This window comes from Artemia sp. Qi Xiang Cuo, chromosome 4 (assembly GCF_049724085.1).
Source record: "Artemia sp. Qi Xiang Cuo chromosome 4, ASM4972408v1, whole genome shotgun sequence".
NCBI lineage: Eukaryota > Metazoa > Arthropoda > Branchiopoda > Anostraca > Artemiidae > Artemia > Artemia sp. Qi Xiang Cuo.
The window spans coordinates 15,391,797-15,408,774 of record NC_142797.1 but is presented as its reverse complement, the minus strand read 5'-3'; the positions used below and the strand labels follow the sequence as shown (position 1 = coordinate 15,408,774).

At 33.1% G+C, this 16,978-nt stretch overlaps 1 protein-coding gene across 3 annotated transcripts in view; it reads left to right on the top strand.

Moving 5' to 3' along the window:
* The window catches only part of LOC148952812 (cGMP-specific 3',5'-cyclic phosphodiesterase-like), a 372,326-nt gene that overhangs the window by 340,800 nt on the left and 14,548 nt on the right, over positions 1-16,978 (top strand). For all 3 annotated transcript variants that reach the window (XM_089088106.1, XM_089088104.1, XM_089088105.1), the window contains exons 14-17: positions 1,727-1,831; positions 4,822-4,975; positions 12,128-12,273; positions 13,777-13,860. In XM_089088106.1, the coding sequence (XP_088944232.1) occupies positions 1,727-1,831; positions 4,822-4,975; positions 12,128-12,273; positions 13,777-13,860 (489 nt within the window). The remainder of the gene's footprint in view (positions 1-1,726; positions 1,832-4,821; positions 4,976-12,127; positions 12,274-13,776; positions 13,861-16,978) is intronic.

Below are 16,978 nucleotides of genomic sequence, written 5' to 3'. Positions count from 1 at the left end.
GAGATACAAAATGTATTTTTAAAAATGTTGCCTTAGCAAAAATAGGTAATTTCAGACCAGGCATGAAAAAGTGCCCTTGGGGTTAAAAACTTCACCCAGAGGAAAAAAAGATGGGATAATGATGCACAAATGTTGACCCGACTGATGTAAGTTTTGATGCATACTTCGGCATGTGCTAAGAAGTTATATAAAGTGCAGGACTCCTTACTAACTTAAGATCAGCTACATGTTTCTAGTCCACAGAGGGTGGTTTAGAAGACCAGAATGTGACTTAATTATGAAAAAAACTTAAATATTTTTTTTTCTAACTCGCTAATTAGCAGGTATCCTAATCAGGCGAAATCAAAAAATGAATTCACTTTGCAGCTTCTAGCTCCTAGGGATTCAGTTCCTCTTATGTAGCCAGCTATAGCCTCTGAAACCGAAAAAAAAAAATCTTTTTACTACTAGAGCATAATACTCAATACAAAGATTTCGTCAAATAGGGTATAATTTCTTTGAGGAGAGCCACTCCTCAAATTCACCCCATAGATCTATTTGTATTAATGGTTTTGGTTAGGTAAACTCGTGAAAGGCTCATGTCGATTTTACTTTGAGGCTAAACAGCAGGGTTTCTCGTCAAACGACAGGAACGGAGGAGGGTGCATACTACATAATGGAAACCCCCATCCCTTTCACAACACTCGAGTAGATCAAACCGTTTATTACAAGCCGTTTTTTTAACAACCTAGATGCACGTACTGTCTTTTCATTTAGTTTAACATCCCTTTCAGCATTCCCTGATATTTTCAATTTAAAATGCTTATCTGTTTCTGAAAAATTACAAACCTCCCTTTCCATTATAAAAACAGTTGGTTTTTTTAATTACCAATTTGTGTGTTTTGGGTTATTGTTCTAGGGTCCATGTGGGTGATGTCATCCCCAGAGGCATTTTATTGAATCTTTCGACTATTTTAAACAAAACAACTGTCTCAGGAATGTTGATAGAATGTCTTTGGAGGCTACGGGGGAATAAAGAAAGGGCAAGTTAGGGACTGTTCTCGTACTTCAGTCACTTTTGACAGCATTCTCTAAAAGTTTCATCTCAATACCCTCAGCTGTCCGTGAAATGTTGCAGATATTCCATTATACAACTTGTATACACATCGTGTGGCTTGATTTAGTTCAACCCCCCCCCCTCCCTCAAATTTCCCTGACAGTTTCAAGTTAATACCCTTAGCCATTCCTTAAATGTTGAAAAAGCCCCCGTTACCATTATAAAACATATTTTTAAGCAATTATTGATTTCTATTGTTAACGGCCTTGCACCAGGGCCTGTGTGGGTTATGATAATATACCTCAGAGGTATATTTATTGGTCTTATCAACTATTTTAAACACAACACAAAGGCTATGTCTTAATTTTGATTGATTATCTTTGGATTTCATGAGGGCCGGTTAGGAAAGAAGGGAAAAGTGAGGGGCTGATTGCCTTCAAATGACACTCGACTCAAACGAAATGCACTGAAACTTTGAATTTTCAATCAAATGAGCCCCTCCAAAGTTTATTATGAAGTGGTCCTGGGGGAAAAATAAAGGAATGTTAAGTAATCTATGAAAAGCTTGTGCCTCTTTACTGCATGCAACAATAGAGCGTTGTCTCTGGAATGTGGGCCTTGTATTATTTTCTTGAATTATAAATTTTATTTACAAATGATTTTTTTCATTCAATGTTTGGATTTTTTCAGGCAATGACTCCCCTTGCAACCCTCTACTCTACATCAACAATGGAACACCATCATTTTAACCAATGTGCAATGATTCTTAGTCAAGATGCTGCCAATATTTTAAAGGTTAGTGGTTTGCGTAAGGTCCTGTGTTTGATCCAGAGGTTCTTTCATTGCTCGTTTCTTTCTGTGTTAAACATTTTAACCAATGTTTTCAGTCCTGTGTTTCTGCAGTTCTTTGCTATAAAGCTTCTTAACTCCGTTGTTCCTGTATCTAGTTCTATGTGTTCATCCAGTGTTCGTGGCTTATCGCCTTCCTTACTGAGTTAATTATTTTTAACATGCAACGATTGTTAGCCAAGATACTATCAATATTTTAAAGTTCAGTTCTTTGCCCAAATTCAAGTAAAAACCTGAATGTTAAAACTTCCGAAATTTAAATGTCCATTCGTGCAATAATGGGTTGATACATTAAAACAGTCAATTCTCAATTTCAGCTTTTGGGCTCTTCTTTAAAGTTGAGACTTATGAAATCTTCACACTTCTGAGATAATTGTAGGAAACCGTTTCCTAAACTGTCACCTAAGGAAGGATTTTCAGGGTATATTAAATCACGTTTGGGGACCTAAACTGCCCTCCCTTTCCTGCTTACGCCAACAGCTTAGCAAGCATAGTTTGGCAATTATCTTAGTCTAGAAGTGGCTTTTCATCCATCGGGGCTAAACAAAAGCAGGTCGTTCCTGAACGAGTGAGACAAGGTCATACAAAGGAATGATCAGAAATTTTAGTTATAAAATTTTAGCTAAAGAGTGTAGATTTGAATATATTTGTTTAGAAGAGGGGCATGCGCAGTTTTGTTGGCCTCAGATGGCTTGATAGTGCAGTGACTTGTGCGAATTGAATAGTACGAATGGTTTGATACGATAAACCCCGAAAAAAGAGAAAAACAGGTGACAAACAAACACCCTTCCTCGACCAAACTTTCCGGAAAAATATTGAAGGCTTTTAATTATTTGCACACAGGATTCAACCTTCATTGAAGGATTAAGTTTAATGGTATTATCTTCAGAAGGATTGTGTTCATCCTCGGGGGCTCTTCCCCCTCTTTTAACTTTGTAAATTCTTTTTTTTTGTTTCAGTTTCTATTGAGGCAGATCACACTTTACTTCAACTGTTCAATAGTATTAATGTTTGTCGGTTTTCAAGATTGTGGGCTCGAAATATTCAGTTAAGGGCTTTAAAACAATGAACAACATGTTGAATTTGCATTCCATACATTTTTACACTCTTTGGGCCAAAATTGATGTTTTTTAGCACAAAGTGGTGGAAAGTGCCATTTTAAGGTGCCACGATCTCAAGTGCCCCTATTGTGCTCCTATTATGCCTATCAAGTGCCCCTTTTGTCAAGTGCCCCTATTTTGGGGTGCTTAGTGAAGAGAAATATGGCTTCTGTTTATTTTCCCCCGCCGCTTTGCGTAGGAGGGGTTGTGATTGAAGTAATGAAGAGGCTTCATTCGATTGGAAATTTAATGTTCTAATGCCCTTTTTAAGAATAAAATTGATTTTTGATTTTAATTTGAGTTTGTTGTCAGTTTTTTTTTCGTGCTACTTGCCTATGTTTTAAATTCATCAAAAAGCTAATACATCAAATTATATTCGCGGTCTTGATGTATTTTGTTTTATTATTAAATTGTTCATGTTAAGATCTTAAGGCTTTAATTCTCATTGAAACATACGAATTTGTGACAAACCTATATCTATTACTTGTTCCGAAAAGGAACAAGTAATGGAGCCAGAATTATGCCATTCAACAAGCCAGAATTATGATACTAGTTAGAATCTTGTCTTAGAGAATGATATGAAATTGCTAAAAAAAAAAAAAAATAGGAAGATGATCCTTTTCTTGCCTGCCCTTTGTCTATTTGTAGCTTATTTCTAAGTTTAAGACAAATGTAAATTAAATAATATAATTAGGTAGATGAATATATTGAATCTTAGCTAACGAATGATTACAAAGTTGTTTTGTTATTTTGACAACATTAAAACCAAAGAACATCTAAAAAATACCGAGAACTTCGTAAATAATCAAGGCGTGCTAGCCTTGAAAGACTGTGTCTGCAAGGGTAGGGGTTCGATTCCTGGTGTTGCTCTGACTCTATAAGATCAGCCAGAGTCAACCCATCCCAAATAGGCACCTGGAGAAATCTGGGGGAAAGACACGAGAAGCGTCGGAAGATGCGACCCCAACCACGCATTCCACTCCCGGCTGAAGGCAGAGATTCGGGAGATTTTACTAGCTCCAACGCAGCTACATTATTAAATTATTTATTTAATCATTTATATTTGTATCTGCTATTTGTTTGTTTGCTATGATTTTTTACTTAATTTCCGTTCGTTTTGGGTTTAATTTATTCTTTAATTGTAATTTTTGGTCGTTTGAGTTTGAATTATTATAGGTTTTTATTTCTGCTTATCTTATGTTTAGTAGGACATTTACTGTTCTTTTAAAAACTTAAAATAAATCAATGTATTTAAGAAAACCTGCGCTACGTGGATTATGGTCACAATGCGAAAAAAATTATACGAGTTTTAGGTTTATAGGAGAAACTTGCATGGAAAATTAAAATCTTGATCTATCAGAATTAAAATATACTTAAAAAAAGAATTATAATAAAAATAAATCAAACATTAAAAAATTAAAACTATCAGAATTAAAACTATGCTCATAAAAAGAACTATAATACAAAATAAATATTAAAAGAATTGAAATTATGCGAGTTTCAGGTTTATAGGAGAAACTTGCATGGAAAATTAAAATCTTGAGCTATCAGAATTAAAATATACTTATAAAAAGAATTATAATAAAAATAAACATTAAAAGAATAAAAACCATCATAATAAAAACTATACTTATAAACAGAACTATAATACAAAATAAATATTAAAAGAATTGAAACTATCAGAATTAAAACCTATACCTTCAAATCTAATATGCTTATAACTATTTCTCTGAAATGTTGTTCCAGAATTTTCTATTGCTACTTAAAAGAAAGAAATGTGATCTCAGAAACTAGTTAATGTCACAGCAACTGGCCTAATTCCGAAATTTCTTACAGAATTTATCTCCTTCAAATTATCGCCTAGCAATGTCGAAGATAGAACACGCTATCTTAGCAACAGATTTAGCAATCTATTTCAAGAAAAAGTCAAAATTTATAGAAATGGTAGAGAATGGAGAATGGGATTGGCAAGAACCGGACAATAAAGAATGTAAGAGTGATCATTTTTTCTCTTTTACCTGTATCAATGTTTCTTACTAATTTTATGCATTATAAAGCAACTTGCCTTTGCATAACTTTTTTAGTTCTTACCCCCCGGATTGACCCAAGCAAGTCCCAAAACATACTAAACATTTCAATAGTAAAATTTAATTTTTATGCTTATATATTTATATATGCTTATATATATATATATATATATATATATATATATATATATATATATATATATATATATATATATATATATATATATATATATATATATATTTGTATTTGTCATCCATAAGAAACAAATTATTCAGACACGTCCTCTAGCCCACATGATTTGGAATGGTGTTGTAATTTTTTTTCTATTGTCGTTAACATAAAAAAAAACTAGATAGTTTTGAATTTTTTCGGATAATCTTTAGTATTTTTATAAGGGGGTGGAATGGGGTAGCTCTTGCGACTTCCATAATATAAAAGAAAGACTTTTCCAGTTGTCATGAATGGTAAGGGGTTGGATTGTCACTGCTACCTAATACTGCCGTAAACTCATCATAGTGTTAAGCTACCAAAGACGGAGATACTGGTGGACATAGTTCTTCATATCTTTGAACTATGTACATGCCACTTGATCTAATTTTAAATCAAATCTTCTAATTAATAATAAATTTTAAATATATTTTTAATAGATATTTTATGATAAATATGTAAATTTATTTAGATAATTTCGGAGACCACACTGCCTTTCCATGACAATAAAATAAAAGTTCAAAATAGGGATAAATCCTTTTTAATAGTTAGTGTATGGAAAGCTCACAAAAAAATACCACATATTTCGGTCACATATACAGTGACTGAAACATCTGGTATTTTTTGTGAATTTTCTATACACTATCTATTAAAACGGACTTTATCCCTATTTAGAGCTTTTATTTTATTGTAAATTTATTGTTATGTTATTATAGTTTATATATTTTATAATGTTCATTATATATAACATATTATAAATAAATATATTTTTATGTATTTTGATACAATTTCTAAATAATAAATAAATTATCTTTTATATAAAACAGGTTATACACTTACCAGAAAAATGTTTCTTTTAATTATATCTAATTGGGAACCTATCAAAAATATGGATAATTAAATCACCCAATAGGTTTATGAATAGTCCTCTTTTTATCTTGTATTGACCATAACATACAACATGTTTCAAGTAATCTGAATCTGCATTAAAACTAAAAAAATTGCCTAAAAAAAAAAAAGAAAATTTTTCTTCATTTCGGCGATATGGTCTGTTTAAGCTATGAAGCTGTTGTGTAAAACATCATGTTAATAATTTAAACAAACCTTTGATTTTGTTTCATGCATAAGTAAAGCTCAAAACCATTCAGAAAGCTCTCCAGTTCTGCTAGGCAACGGCTTTCACTGCTTGAGGGAAGAAGATGAAAGTTTTTCTTGGGTAATTGCCACAAGGCTACCATGTACTTATTCTTTATTTTATAAATTTTCCGATGTGTTTTTCCGATGTGTTTTGTTCTGTTAGTTGATAACAAATCTCTTTTTTCCTCTATTTAGTAAAAGTTTTCATCTATTTTTAGTCATCGGGCTATGTGCCATAAATTTTTCCTCCATTGAAAAGTGTGACCTTTATTACATGATGAGGTATAGTTTCATTTGCTGTAACTACAATTTAAGAAGGCAGCATTTAATTTATCCTTGGGGAAAACCACAGTTTATATACTTATCCAGTAAGTTTACCGCAGATGATTTCTGGCTCTTCATTCTCAGTGCAAACAAAAAGCTCCTCCCACTTATTTCTGCACTTATTGTCCACTTATTGGTTGAGCCGGCCAAGTGGTTTTGTCAGTACTTGTTCCGTAGGTGATTATTCTTTGTCTACCCGTGAAAAGATCTAATACCGCTTATGTTTATATCTGCAAAAACGTTCTCTGGAGCACTCGCACCTCGGTCCGGGTTTTTATAATGGGTGAGATAGGGAAAGATCATACTGGATAATTATATAAACTGTGGGGAAAACAAAGAATAATAGAAATGTATAAGAGTAGAGACCGGCCTTAGGGTCAAAAAGGAATAACACCAACATCATTTAGTGTTTGACGCCGTATTTGACCCATAAATGCTCTATATTTTCGTTTTGAGATACTTTTTAATTCCAGTTAAAGATAGCAGGACTCTAGCCTAAGTAGGTCTAACAGCTTTAAATCAAGTAGCCCACATAACCTGCCACAATATTCAAAAACTCAACCGTGCTGACTTTATGAAGACTGGATTTTGAGTTTAAACAGTTCTTGGAACTAAAATTTTTTCTTCAATTTCACTTGCCTAGAGATTTCTGCTTTAGTCTTATTGGATTGGAGATTAATCTTATAAACTATGCAATTATATTTAAAATTTACCGTTTTTAAAGGTGGTCATCATACGCTACATTGTAAGTGACGCTTGTAGCTTTTGATCCCTATCTCCCAATCTTAAATTACCGATGATCCATCCAATTCTTATAAGTTTTCTGTTGTCTTTTAGAAAAAGTGCAAGCTCTTATGCATCACCGTTATCGTAATATGTTTTCACAAAAATTCGGTCATTGGTACCCGGATCCGTAGTAGCAATCTGCTACCCGGGTCCGTAATAGAAATCTGCTACCAGGGTCTGGTATCATTTTGCTAAACATGGGACCCAGAGCCATCTAAAGTCAGAGTAGCAGCTTGCTAATTTCAGTTTGCTGCGAATTTCATTTCTGACAATTTTTTCACTTGGGTGGGCAAGGGTTTTCCTGCCCTTTTCCTTTACTGAAGCAACCTAGAAACGTTGTACCGCATATAAATTAATATTTTATTTTTGTGATTTTATATTTCTGGCTCTTGGATGGAGGTATTGCATAAACAAAATTTGTTCCCTCTTGTATTGGTCTATATTGTTGACTATATAGTCCTAGGAAATGGTTTTTGCAAGTAATCGTCCCGTCGGTCCTCATCGCGCTATCATATTATCTACATTGATTCACTGACTATCCTGTGCACCAAAATTATAGTAATCGGCATACTTAATTTTGGATATTTTTCAATTTCGTGGGTAGCAAAATTAGTATGTAGCTGCTCCAAACGTGGATTCATAAAGACCCGACCCAGGCATCAAAGCACTGACTTCAGTTTTAGCCAGTAATTTACTGTAAGTAATTTATAGTAATTTACTTCAGTTTTTAGCTGGCGTAATTTACCATGAAATTCCAAAAATATCACTCCTGGTGTTACTAATGTCTGTTGAAACGAAACTTTAAATAGTCACAGTGGAGAGTTGAATCTTGCCTTAACGTATAGGACAATAACGCATTAAAGTGACAGCATTTTATGCAATGATACAAAAATTAAAGCTTTGTCTTATAACACAAAAGATTAACGGTATTTAAGACAGCGACAGATAAAAACAATAGCTCTATTTTTAGTCTCAGGAAAAAACAATAACATTTCATTGGACCCTAATGCAGCTGATAATACTTTTCTAGTACCAAATCATTTGAGGCTAGCATAGCTCCACGTGCTCCCCCTGCACCCAAACATACTCAGACCCTCAATCTTTAAACCTTCCCGTGAAGCTCCTCTTTCCTAAAAATATTTTCTTATGAGCTCTTCCCTGCCCGTTCTAGGAAGTTTGTTCAATAAAAAAAACTCATTTTTCTGCAGGCTCTGACCTAAACATCCAGTAATTATAGCCCTAGAAAGTTGAACTGAACTATCTTATTGCTTGAAACACGGTCATTTAAAAGACCATCTAAAACTACCCTCAGAAAAATTCTCTGGAAAACTTACTTCCGCTTTTAGTCCTAAGCTTAGTTCGGGGACTTTACAAATATTTCTACCTAGGTAGATAAAGCTATACACTTGACCGATTTTCATGGTCTTCATCCCTTTATTCTTAAATTAAATAAAAAAAAACAAGTTTTTTTTAACTGAAAGCAAGGAGCGACATTAAAACTTAAAACGAACAAAAATTATTCCGTATATGAAAGGGGCTGTCCCTCTCCTCAACGCCTCGCTCTTTACGCTAAAGTTTTTTATTGTTTTAAAAAATAAAGTTGTGAGACAGAGTCAAACTTTAGCGTAAAGATCGAGGCGTTGAGGAGGGAACATCCCCTTTCATATACGGAATAATTTCTGTTCGTTTTAAGTTTTAATGTCGCTCCTTACTTTCGGTTAAAAAAAACTTTTTTTTTTTATTTGATTTCTGAATGTTTTTGAATTTATGCAGCTTTGATTTTGGCTCACCGGACATGAATAATTAAAACGAAATTTGCATAGTAATTTTACTTTTTTTTGGCTAAATGGTCTTCGCGAAATTTTGTTCTGACGTAACTTACGAATTAATTTACGTAACGAACTTTTATATTCATATGTTTTTATTACGTATATAAGGGAGTTCTCTGCCTAGTCAATTCCTCGCCCTTTACGATAAAGTTTAAATTTTGTTCGAATCACAAACCCCTGAATCACAAAGGTCGGTTAATTAGAATAGATAGCTCTTTTGAAAGTACTAAAAAAAAAACTTAAGCGTAAAGAGCAAGGTATTGACTTGGGGACGAACCCCCTAATATACTTAATAATTTCTGTTCGCTTTAAGTTTTAATGTTGCTCCTTACTTTCAGTTGAAATAAACTTGTTTTTTTTTATTTAATTTCTGATCGTTTTTTAAATAATGCTGGGAAATCCGGCGCCCCCTTCATAGAAATGTCCCGTCCCCCAAGGATACATTCTCCATGAAAAGATCCTCTACCGTAAACCCTCCTCCGTCCCCCCCGCCCCATAAAAAAATCCCTCCTGAATACGTCTGTATATTTCCCATCAACCAATACTATAGGTAAACAATGGGCAAAGTTCAAAGCTTGCAGCCCTTTCCCCTGGAACTGTGGGGGATTAAATCATCCTCAAAGACATATTTATTAGACTTTCGACTATGCTGAACAAAATTGATATCTCAAAATTTTGATTGGGTGACTTCGGGAAAAAAATTAGCGTTATAGGGGGCCAAGGTGCCCTCCAAGTTTTTTGGTCACTTAAAAAGGGCACTAGAACTTTAATTTCCGTTTGAATGAGCCCTCTGGCGATATTCTAGGACCACTGGATCGATATGATCACCCCTGGTAAAAAAAATATAAAAAAATAAAAAAATAAACACGCATAAAAATTCCAAAATGCAAAATTCCATATTTTTTTCAGAGAGGAGCTTGAAACTTCTATAGTAGGGTTTTCTGATACGCTGAATCTGATGGTGTGAGTTTCATTATAGTTCTATGACTTTTAGGGGTTGTATCCCCCTTTTTCGAAAATAAGACAAATTTTCTCAGACGCGTAACTTTTTATGGGTATGACTAAACTTGATGAAACTTATATATTTGAAATCAGCATAAAAATATAATTCTTTTGATGTATCTATTGGTATCAAAATTCCGTTTTTTAGACTTTCTATTACTATTAAGCCGGGTCGATTCTTACTTACAGTTCGTTACCACGAACTGTTTGATTATTCTTAATTCGCGTAACTTAGTTTTACTAATACTAATGCTCAAATGTATTCTTACACCATTAACCCTCAAGCCCTACACTCTCAAAACCTCCAAAAATTCAAAAATGTAATTAACTTATCTATTAAGGACTCTCAAAACGTCTGCATAATCTAAATCTAGGATAAATTTCTTTCCCATTTTATATCATGCTCTCCCGTAGGCTTGTTTGTGTTCTTTAGAGTAAAGTTTATCAAAATTGTCCATATGAATGGTGGTAAGGAATAGGCCCAATTTTCCATTTTAAACCAGTCCAATTGCTGAAGTTGCTTCCTGCGCCTCCCCTCCAATTCCTCTATTATTGATGCTCTTCCTTAAAGACTTTATCTATAGCTTTTTTCTCGAGGCTGTATTTATAAGTAATATATCCTGCAGCCATATTAAGATTTATAACATCCTCAAAAGTTTTTGCCCATCCCTAATTAACACTCGCCTTACCATCAGTTGAGGCCTCGTACCAGCCTTTAACTAAGTCTACTCTGTACTCTCTACTTCCTCTAAATTTCATAATGAGTTTCTCCTTCTCAAGCTTCTGAATTTCTATTGCGCAGTCTGTCTGCATCTTTCAAATATTCGATAATTTTATCCGTAACCTTTATTGCAAGCTTCTTTAATTCTTTTACCAACATCTATTGCTTTTCTCTTTTGTGATATGACTGATCTAACATACCCAGGATACTTTCTGCTTGAACATCAGCCTTGCGAAAGCTTTCATATTTCAGCAAAACAAATTCTTAATTAACATCTGGATTTCAGATGTTATGTGAGGCGGGAAACTCTGGTTTTATTGCAAGAACAGAAACAAGAACACCTTAAATGGCGATCGTCCTATCTGATTTAGAAAGATCTTCCATTTCACTTCCATTTTTTCATCTTAGAATTTGTTTCAAGAGCCCCTATACCCCAAGAGACTTTGAAGTTTTGTCGAATTGAAAATATCATCAAGATTTGAAAACAGGAATCTTGACTGAACTTAAAAACGAATATATGAAATCAGAATGGATGCTAAACTCTATAAGTTAATAACTGCCAATTTTGAAAAAAATTTAAGAAAATTTGAAGAAAATTTGAACAAATTTGAAGAAAAAAAACTGCAAAATTTTGCTATTCACTAAAAACTATGATTTGAGCTCTGTTGAGTACAACAACAAATGAAGCAGTGAATTTGTAAAGGAATTTACAATGGAGTATTTTTATTTTCTCAGTTCCCTTAAGCAATTCTTTTGTTTCTTTTTTATACTTTTTGTAGATTGTCTAATTTATTAGATAAATTTTAGATTGGTAATTTACTGGAAACGTTGGAATCGTAATTTCCACAAAGATATTTTTATTTTACATAATAAGCTCAAAAACAAAGAAATAAAAGAGACAAAATATCAAATTTAGGAGCCTCCAAATCAGTTTGAAACCACAAATGAGCCTCAACCATTGAATACTTGGAATATATGCAGCCCTACGCTGCATCCGTAATAAATTATATTGGGTGCTCCATTATTTTTGTTATTCTCTCCCAACGAGGCTCGCCAATTATTTAGTTTATAAAGATATTTAAAATACAATTCATCTTCTGTTTTACAGTACTTTGTGCAATGATGATGACTGCTTGCGATCTCAGTGCTATTGCAAAGCCCTGGGAGATTCAACATCAAGTTGCTAAACTGGTTGCTGAAGAGTTTTTTGATCAAGGAGATATTGAAAAGCTACAGCTGAATTCTCAACCAATCGTAAGACAATGCCACTTTTAAACGGTTGCATGAAGAAAAGCATGACAAATAACGTGCTTATTTTTGAAACATTAAATTTTTTAATATAGTGGAAACCGATAAACACCGTACTGAACCAGACTCTGCACTGTCAGGGGCACAGAACAATAGCCTACTGACAAACAATATTTGAAATGAGTGTCAATGCTTTAAGCAAATACAAAATATGTATATAATATGTAGACGCATTTATGTATAAATGTGTATGTGTTTACTATGTGAACATGCCCACATATTTTATTATATAATGAACATATTATATTTTACATTGTATAAAATAAAAACTACTATATAATAACAATTTACAATAATTATTATTTATTGTAAAAATTATTTTAATAATAAAAATTTGCATAAAAATGTTTCTATATCACGTAAAATAAGCATATTTAATTACTTATATTATATGTCACATGAAATGAGCTTTGATGCTGGCTATTGAAAGTTGACTTTTGATTCATTATGTTGACTTTCGTCTGCAATGAAGATTGACTTTTGATGCGTTTGATGCATTAAATATTAAGCAAAATAGTTTCACTAATTTCTTGTCCCAGTGAGATTATTATTTTTCCCTTCATAAGTAACTGCTCAAAAGATTTGGTTATTAGCCTCATCTCTTGAGGAGCAAGAGCAAAAGTTCTGAGTCTGACTCGGTGCCATTTTTTAGAATCTAATTTTTTAATTTGTGTTACAGAAAGTGTCTTGTTTTAGAATTTAATTTTTTAATTTGTGTTACAGAAAGCCGAGCGAGGCTTGTTAGGTTGAATGCTTGATATTCATTACACCTTCATAGGTATAAACACTCCAGGTCACTGAAATTAATTTTTTGGCTTATCAGAATTTTAAACCTGACTCTAAAAAGCTTTTAATTTCGACTAAGATAAAAAAAATACTGCATATATTAATCCTTTGTCTACCAAAGCCGTATGCCATAGTGCCAGAACTTGAACTTGTGAATCAATTATACGGAAAGCCTTAAGGGTGTCTTAATTAATGCGCTACAAGTCACAGGAGTTTTCCATATTAGTAAGCTCCTGTACAAATTGTAGAGAAAAGCAGGCTAAGGATATTCCACCTCATTTAAAATTTTTCACATTTTGACATTTACACTTCTTTCACATTCACATCTTATGCAAATTTTTCGGTTTGCGCTGTCACAAATAGTTTTTATACATCCATTGTTTAGATATCTTAAAGAAGTTTACTCGTTTATTTATTCTTAAACTGAACTTCATTTTTTTTCTCGTAACGTTAAGAAAATAAAAATGAGACGGTATAGGAAAAAAATAAAAAAATAGCCAAGAAAAGGAGGGTGGTTTTTTTTCACTGACTGAAAATCACCCTCAATTACTTTATTGTTTTTTTCATATTTTGTTTTTATTTTCTCATTTTTTTTTGTCAAACGTCATGTAATCTTAGTGTAATCTTAGTACGTATTTTTTGTATAAATATATTTTTTTTCAGGATATGCTTAACAGAGACAAGAAAGATGATCTTCCAAAGATGCAAATTGGCTTCATCGACGCCATTTGCTTACCCCTATATAAGGTAAAGCCATACAGAGAATTTACTTTTGAAGAATATTGTGACTTAAAATCTGTTGTTTGTTCTTACTGGCTTGATATTTCATAGAAACTAACCAATCAGGTTTTGCGTTTTTGTTATAGGCTCAAAATTTGACAGTCCAGTAACAGGTCAATACAACATTGATTAAGAGCTAATTTGCCTTTCTGTTTTTATACTTTCCCCTAATCCATAGTCTAGTTATAGACTTTCCCCTTGTTTCTGGAGCAGATTCACGGATGACGTAGTTTGTATTTGAAAACATCGTTTAGAATCCTTAGACCTTTTCCGTAAACATTTAAATAGTTTTGATAAAACTATAAGATCTACAGTGGAGTTTAAAGAAAATAATAAGCTACCTTTTATTGACATTTTATTAATTAAAAGAGATTTCCATTTGCTTTTTTCAATATACAGAAAACCTACACACAGCGACAGGTGTATGAATTTTCACTCGTGCCACCCTGTTTCAGTGAAAAGAGATGTTGTAATTGGATTAGTGGATAGGGCTTTTAGAATTTGTTCTCAGGAATTTCTGGATTCAGAATTATTGTATTTAAAGGACATTTTATTTTTTTATGTATACCCAATTAAATTCATAAACGAAAATAATAGAAAATAGACGTATTAAACATAATGGTAAATAACAGTAGTGTTACAATCTTCGGAATTGAATTTTTTTTAAATTTATATCTCTTTACCATATGTACCGGTCTAGCGGAAAAACTTAAACGGATTTTACAGAAATATAACATTGATTCGTGTTTTTAGTCAGTAAGACTATTGGGCATTTTCTTAAGTTCTGGGAAGGATTTGACTCAGGACAATTTGGTTAGTGGGGCTTATAGTATTCCTTGTTCATGTAAAAAGTTTTAGATTGGCCGTACTCACCACCAATTTATTTAGCATCGCAACTCAATAGCAAAAGCTCTACAATTGAGCAAGCATCCTGAAAACTTTGTTTCGTCTTCGGCTGAACTCATTTTCTACAACCCTGACCATTATGTACAAATCGATGATGCCACGGCCATTTCTAATGATAATTTTTTTTACTAAGTGGGCGAGGGAGGCTATTGAAACAAAAAAACATGTGCTTGAAAATATTTCAATAAGTGGATTTACAGGAAATTTGAATATTGACCCAATTTATAATATTCTTTTGAAAAATGAACCAGTAGCTAATCGAGATTTTACAAAATCACCAGGGGACGAGATTAAACAGAAGACCTAGGAGAGATTCAGCAATAGTAGCAAACAATAGGATTATTTTGCAGCAGAATAATTAACTTCATTTCCATTTTATATTAATTTTTCCTGGTGCTTTAGTGTTCTTATTGAAGTAACTATATTAGCTTCTGTGACCTATGTGGATCGGTTGCGACGATTTTAGATAATATTGGTTGTTTTTATTTCTTGGTTTTGCTTTTTATTTGTTTTTAGGTTATTTTGGTTTTTATGTTTGTTTCATCAGCGTTGAAGACGCCTCATTTTCATACAGTGAAATATCCACGTCGTTTTGGTTTTTTTATTTTTTTTTATACTGGCCGTAGTCCCATTTGTTTGTTACTTCATTGAGATTTACCTCTTTGTTTCTTCTTTGCATCTGCAATATCTTGGGAACAGGTACGAGTGTTAATTCAATTCTTTCAGGGAGTTTTGAGGGGTATATTGAACTAAATCAAAAGACATTATGTACAACCTGGTTGTCAAAAGAAATTATATGCAACATCTCAGGAACGGCTCAAGCTCTTAAGTTGACTTTCAGGGAATATTCAGAGGGAAATTGAATTAAATCAAAAGACGTTGTATACATTTATGTTACTCGTATCAGGAAAGATATCTACAATATCTCACGAACAGCCAAGGGTTTTAAGCTTTAGTCTACAGAGAATGTTGTGGGGGATGTTGAGTTAAAGCAAAAGAAACCTTTTGTATACAAGTTGTCAAAAGGGCTTATATACAATATCTCAAGAACAGCTAAAGGTATTTAGTTGAAGCTTTCAGAGGATATTGGGGAGAGGATGTTAAGCTAGAAAAGTATTAACATTAATAATGAGATATGTACATCCTAGTTATAATAGGTAAATTTCATATCTACAGTACCTTAGAAATCCAGGTTTTCAAAATGGCGTATCTGCAATATATAAGAAACGGTAAGAATAATATGCTGAAACTTGTAGGGAACGCTGAGGTGGGATGCAAGGCTAAATCAAAAGACACTATGCATCTCTAGGTTATCGAATGGTGATATATACAATATCCCAGGAACAACTAAGGGTACTGAGCTAGAATTTTCAGGAACTTTTGAGGGGAATATTAAGCTCTATGTGCATCCCCAGTAACTGAAACGACTGTTTGAAATCCTATACGCCAGCAATAGCTGTGGGGGATCTTTATCTCTTTTTTATGTGTATCCCGGTTGTCAAAACGGTATATATGCAATTCCTTAGGAATGGGTAATCATATTAAGTTGAACTTTAGGGATTGTTAAACTAAATAAAAAGATATTATGTGCATTCAGGTTGCCAAAAGGGTGTATATGCAATACCTCGGGACCGGCTAAAGGTACCAAGTTGAAACCGTCAGCGAATGTTGACTCAGATATTGAACTAAATAAAAAGAGACTATATTCATCAGTATTGTGAAAATGTCATCTTTCCCACACCACACCAAGCATACGCTCACACCAAAGAAACAAATAAAAGAGTTTCGAGAGTTACAAATAAAAGAGAGCTAAGTAAAACTTCAGTGTTTCCTAAGAAGATTTTTGGGGTATATTTCGTAACATTTTGGTTCAAAATCTTAGCTCAAACACCGTCCTAAATTTTGAATTAAAATTGAACGCAATTTATGAAATAGTTAATTTGAATACAGTCAAAGCCAATGCTCATATCACCTTATGCAATTTAAATTAGGAACAATAACATTTAAAGGAAGGTTTTCTGATATTCTGAATCCGATGGTGCTATTTTCATTAAGATCCGTTTTTTTCTTGGGGGGGGGGGGTATTTCCTTTTTCCAAAATAAGGTAAATTTTTTAAGGTTAATAACTTTTGGTGGGTAACAGTAAACTCAACGAAACGTATATATTTTGAATCAGCTC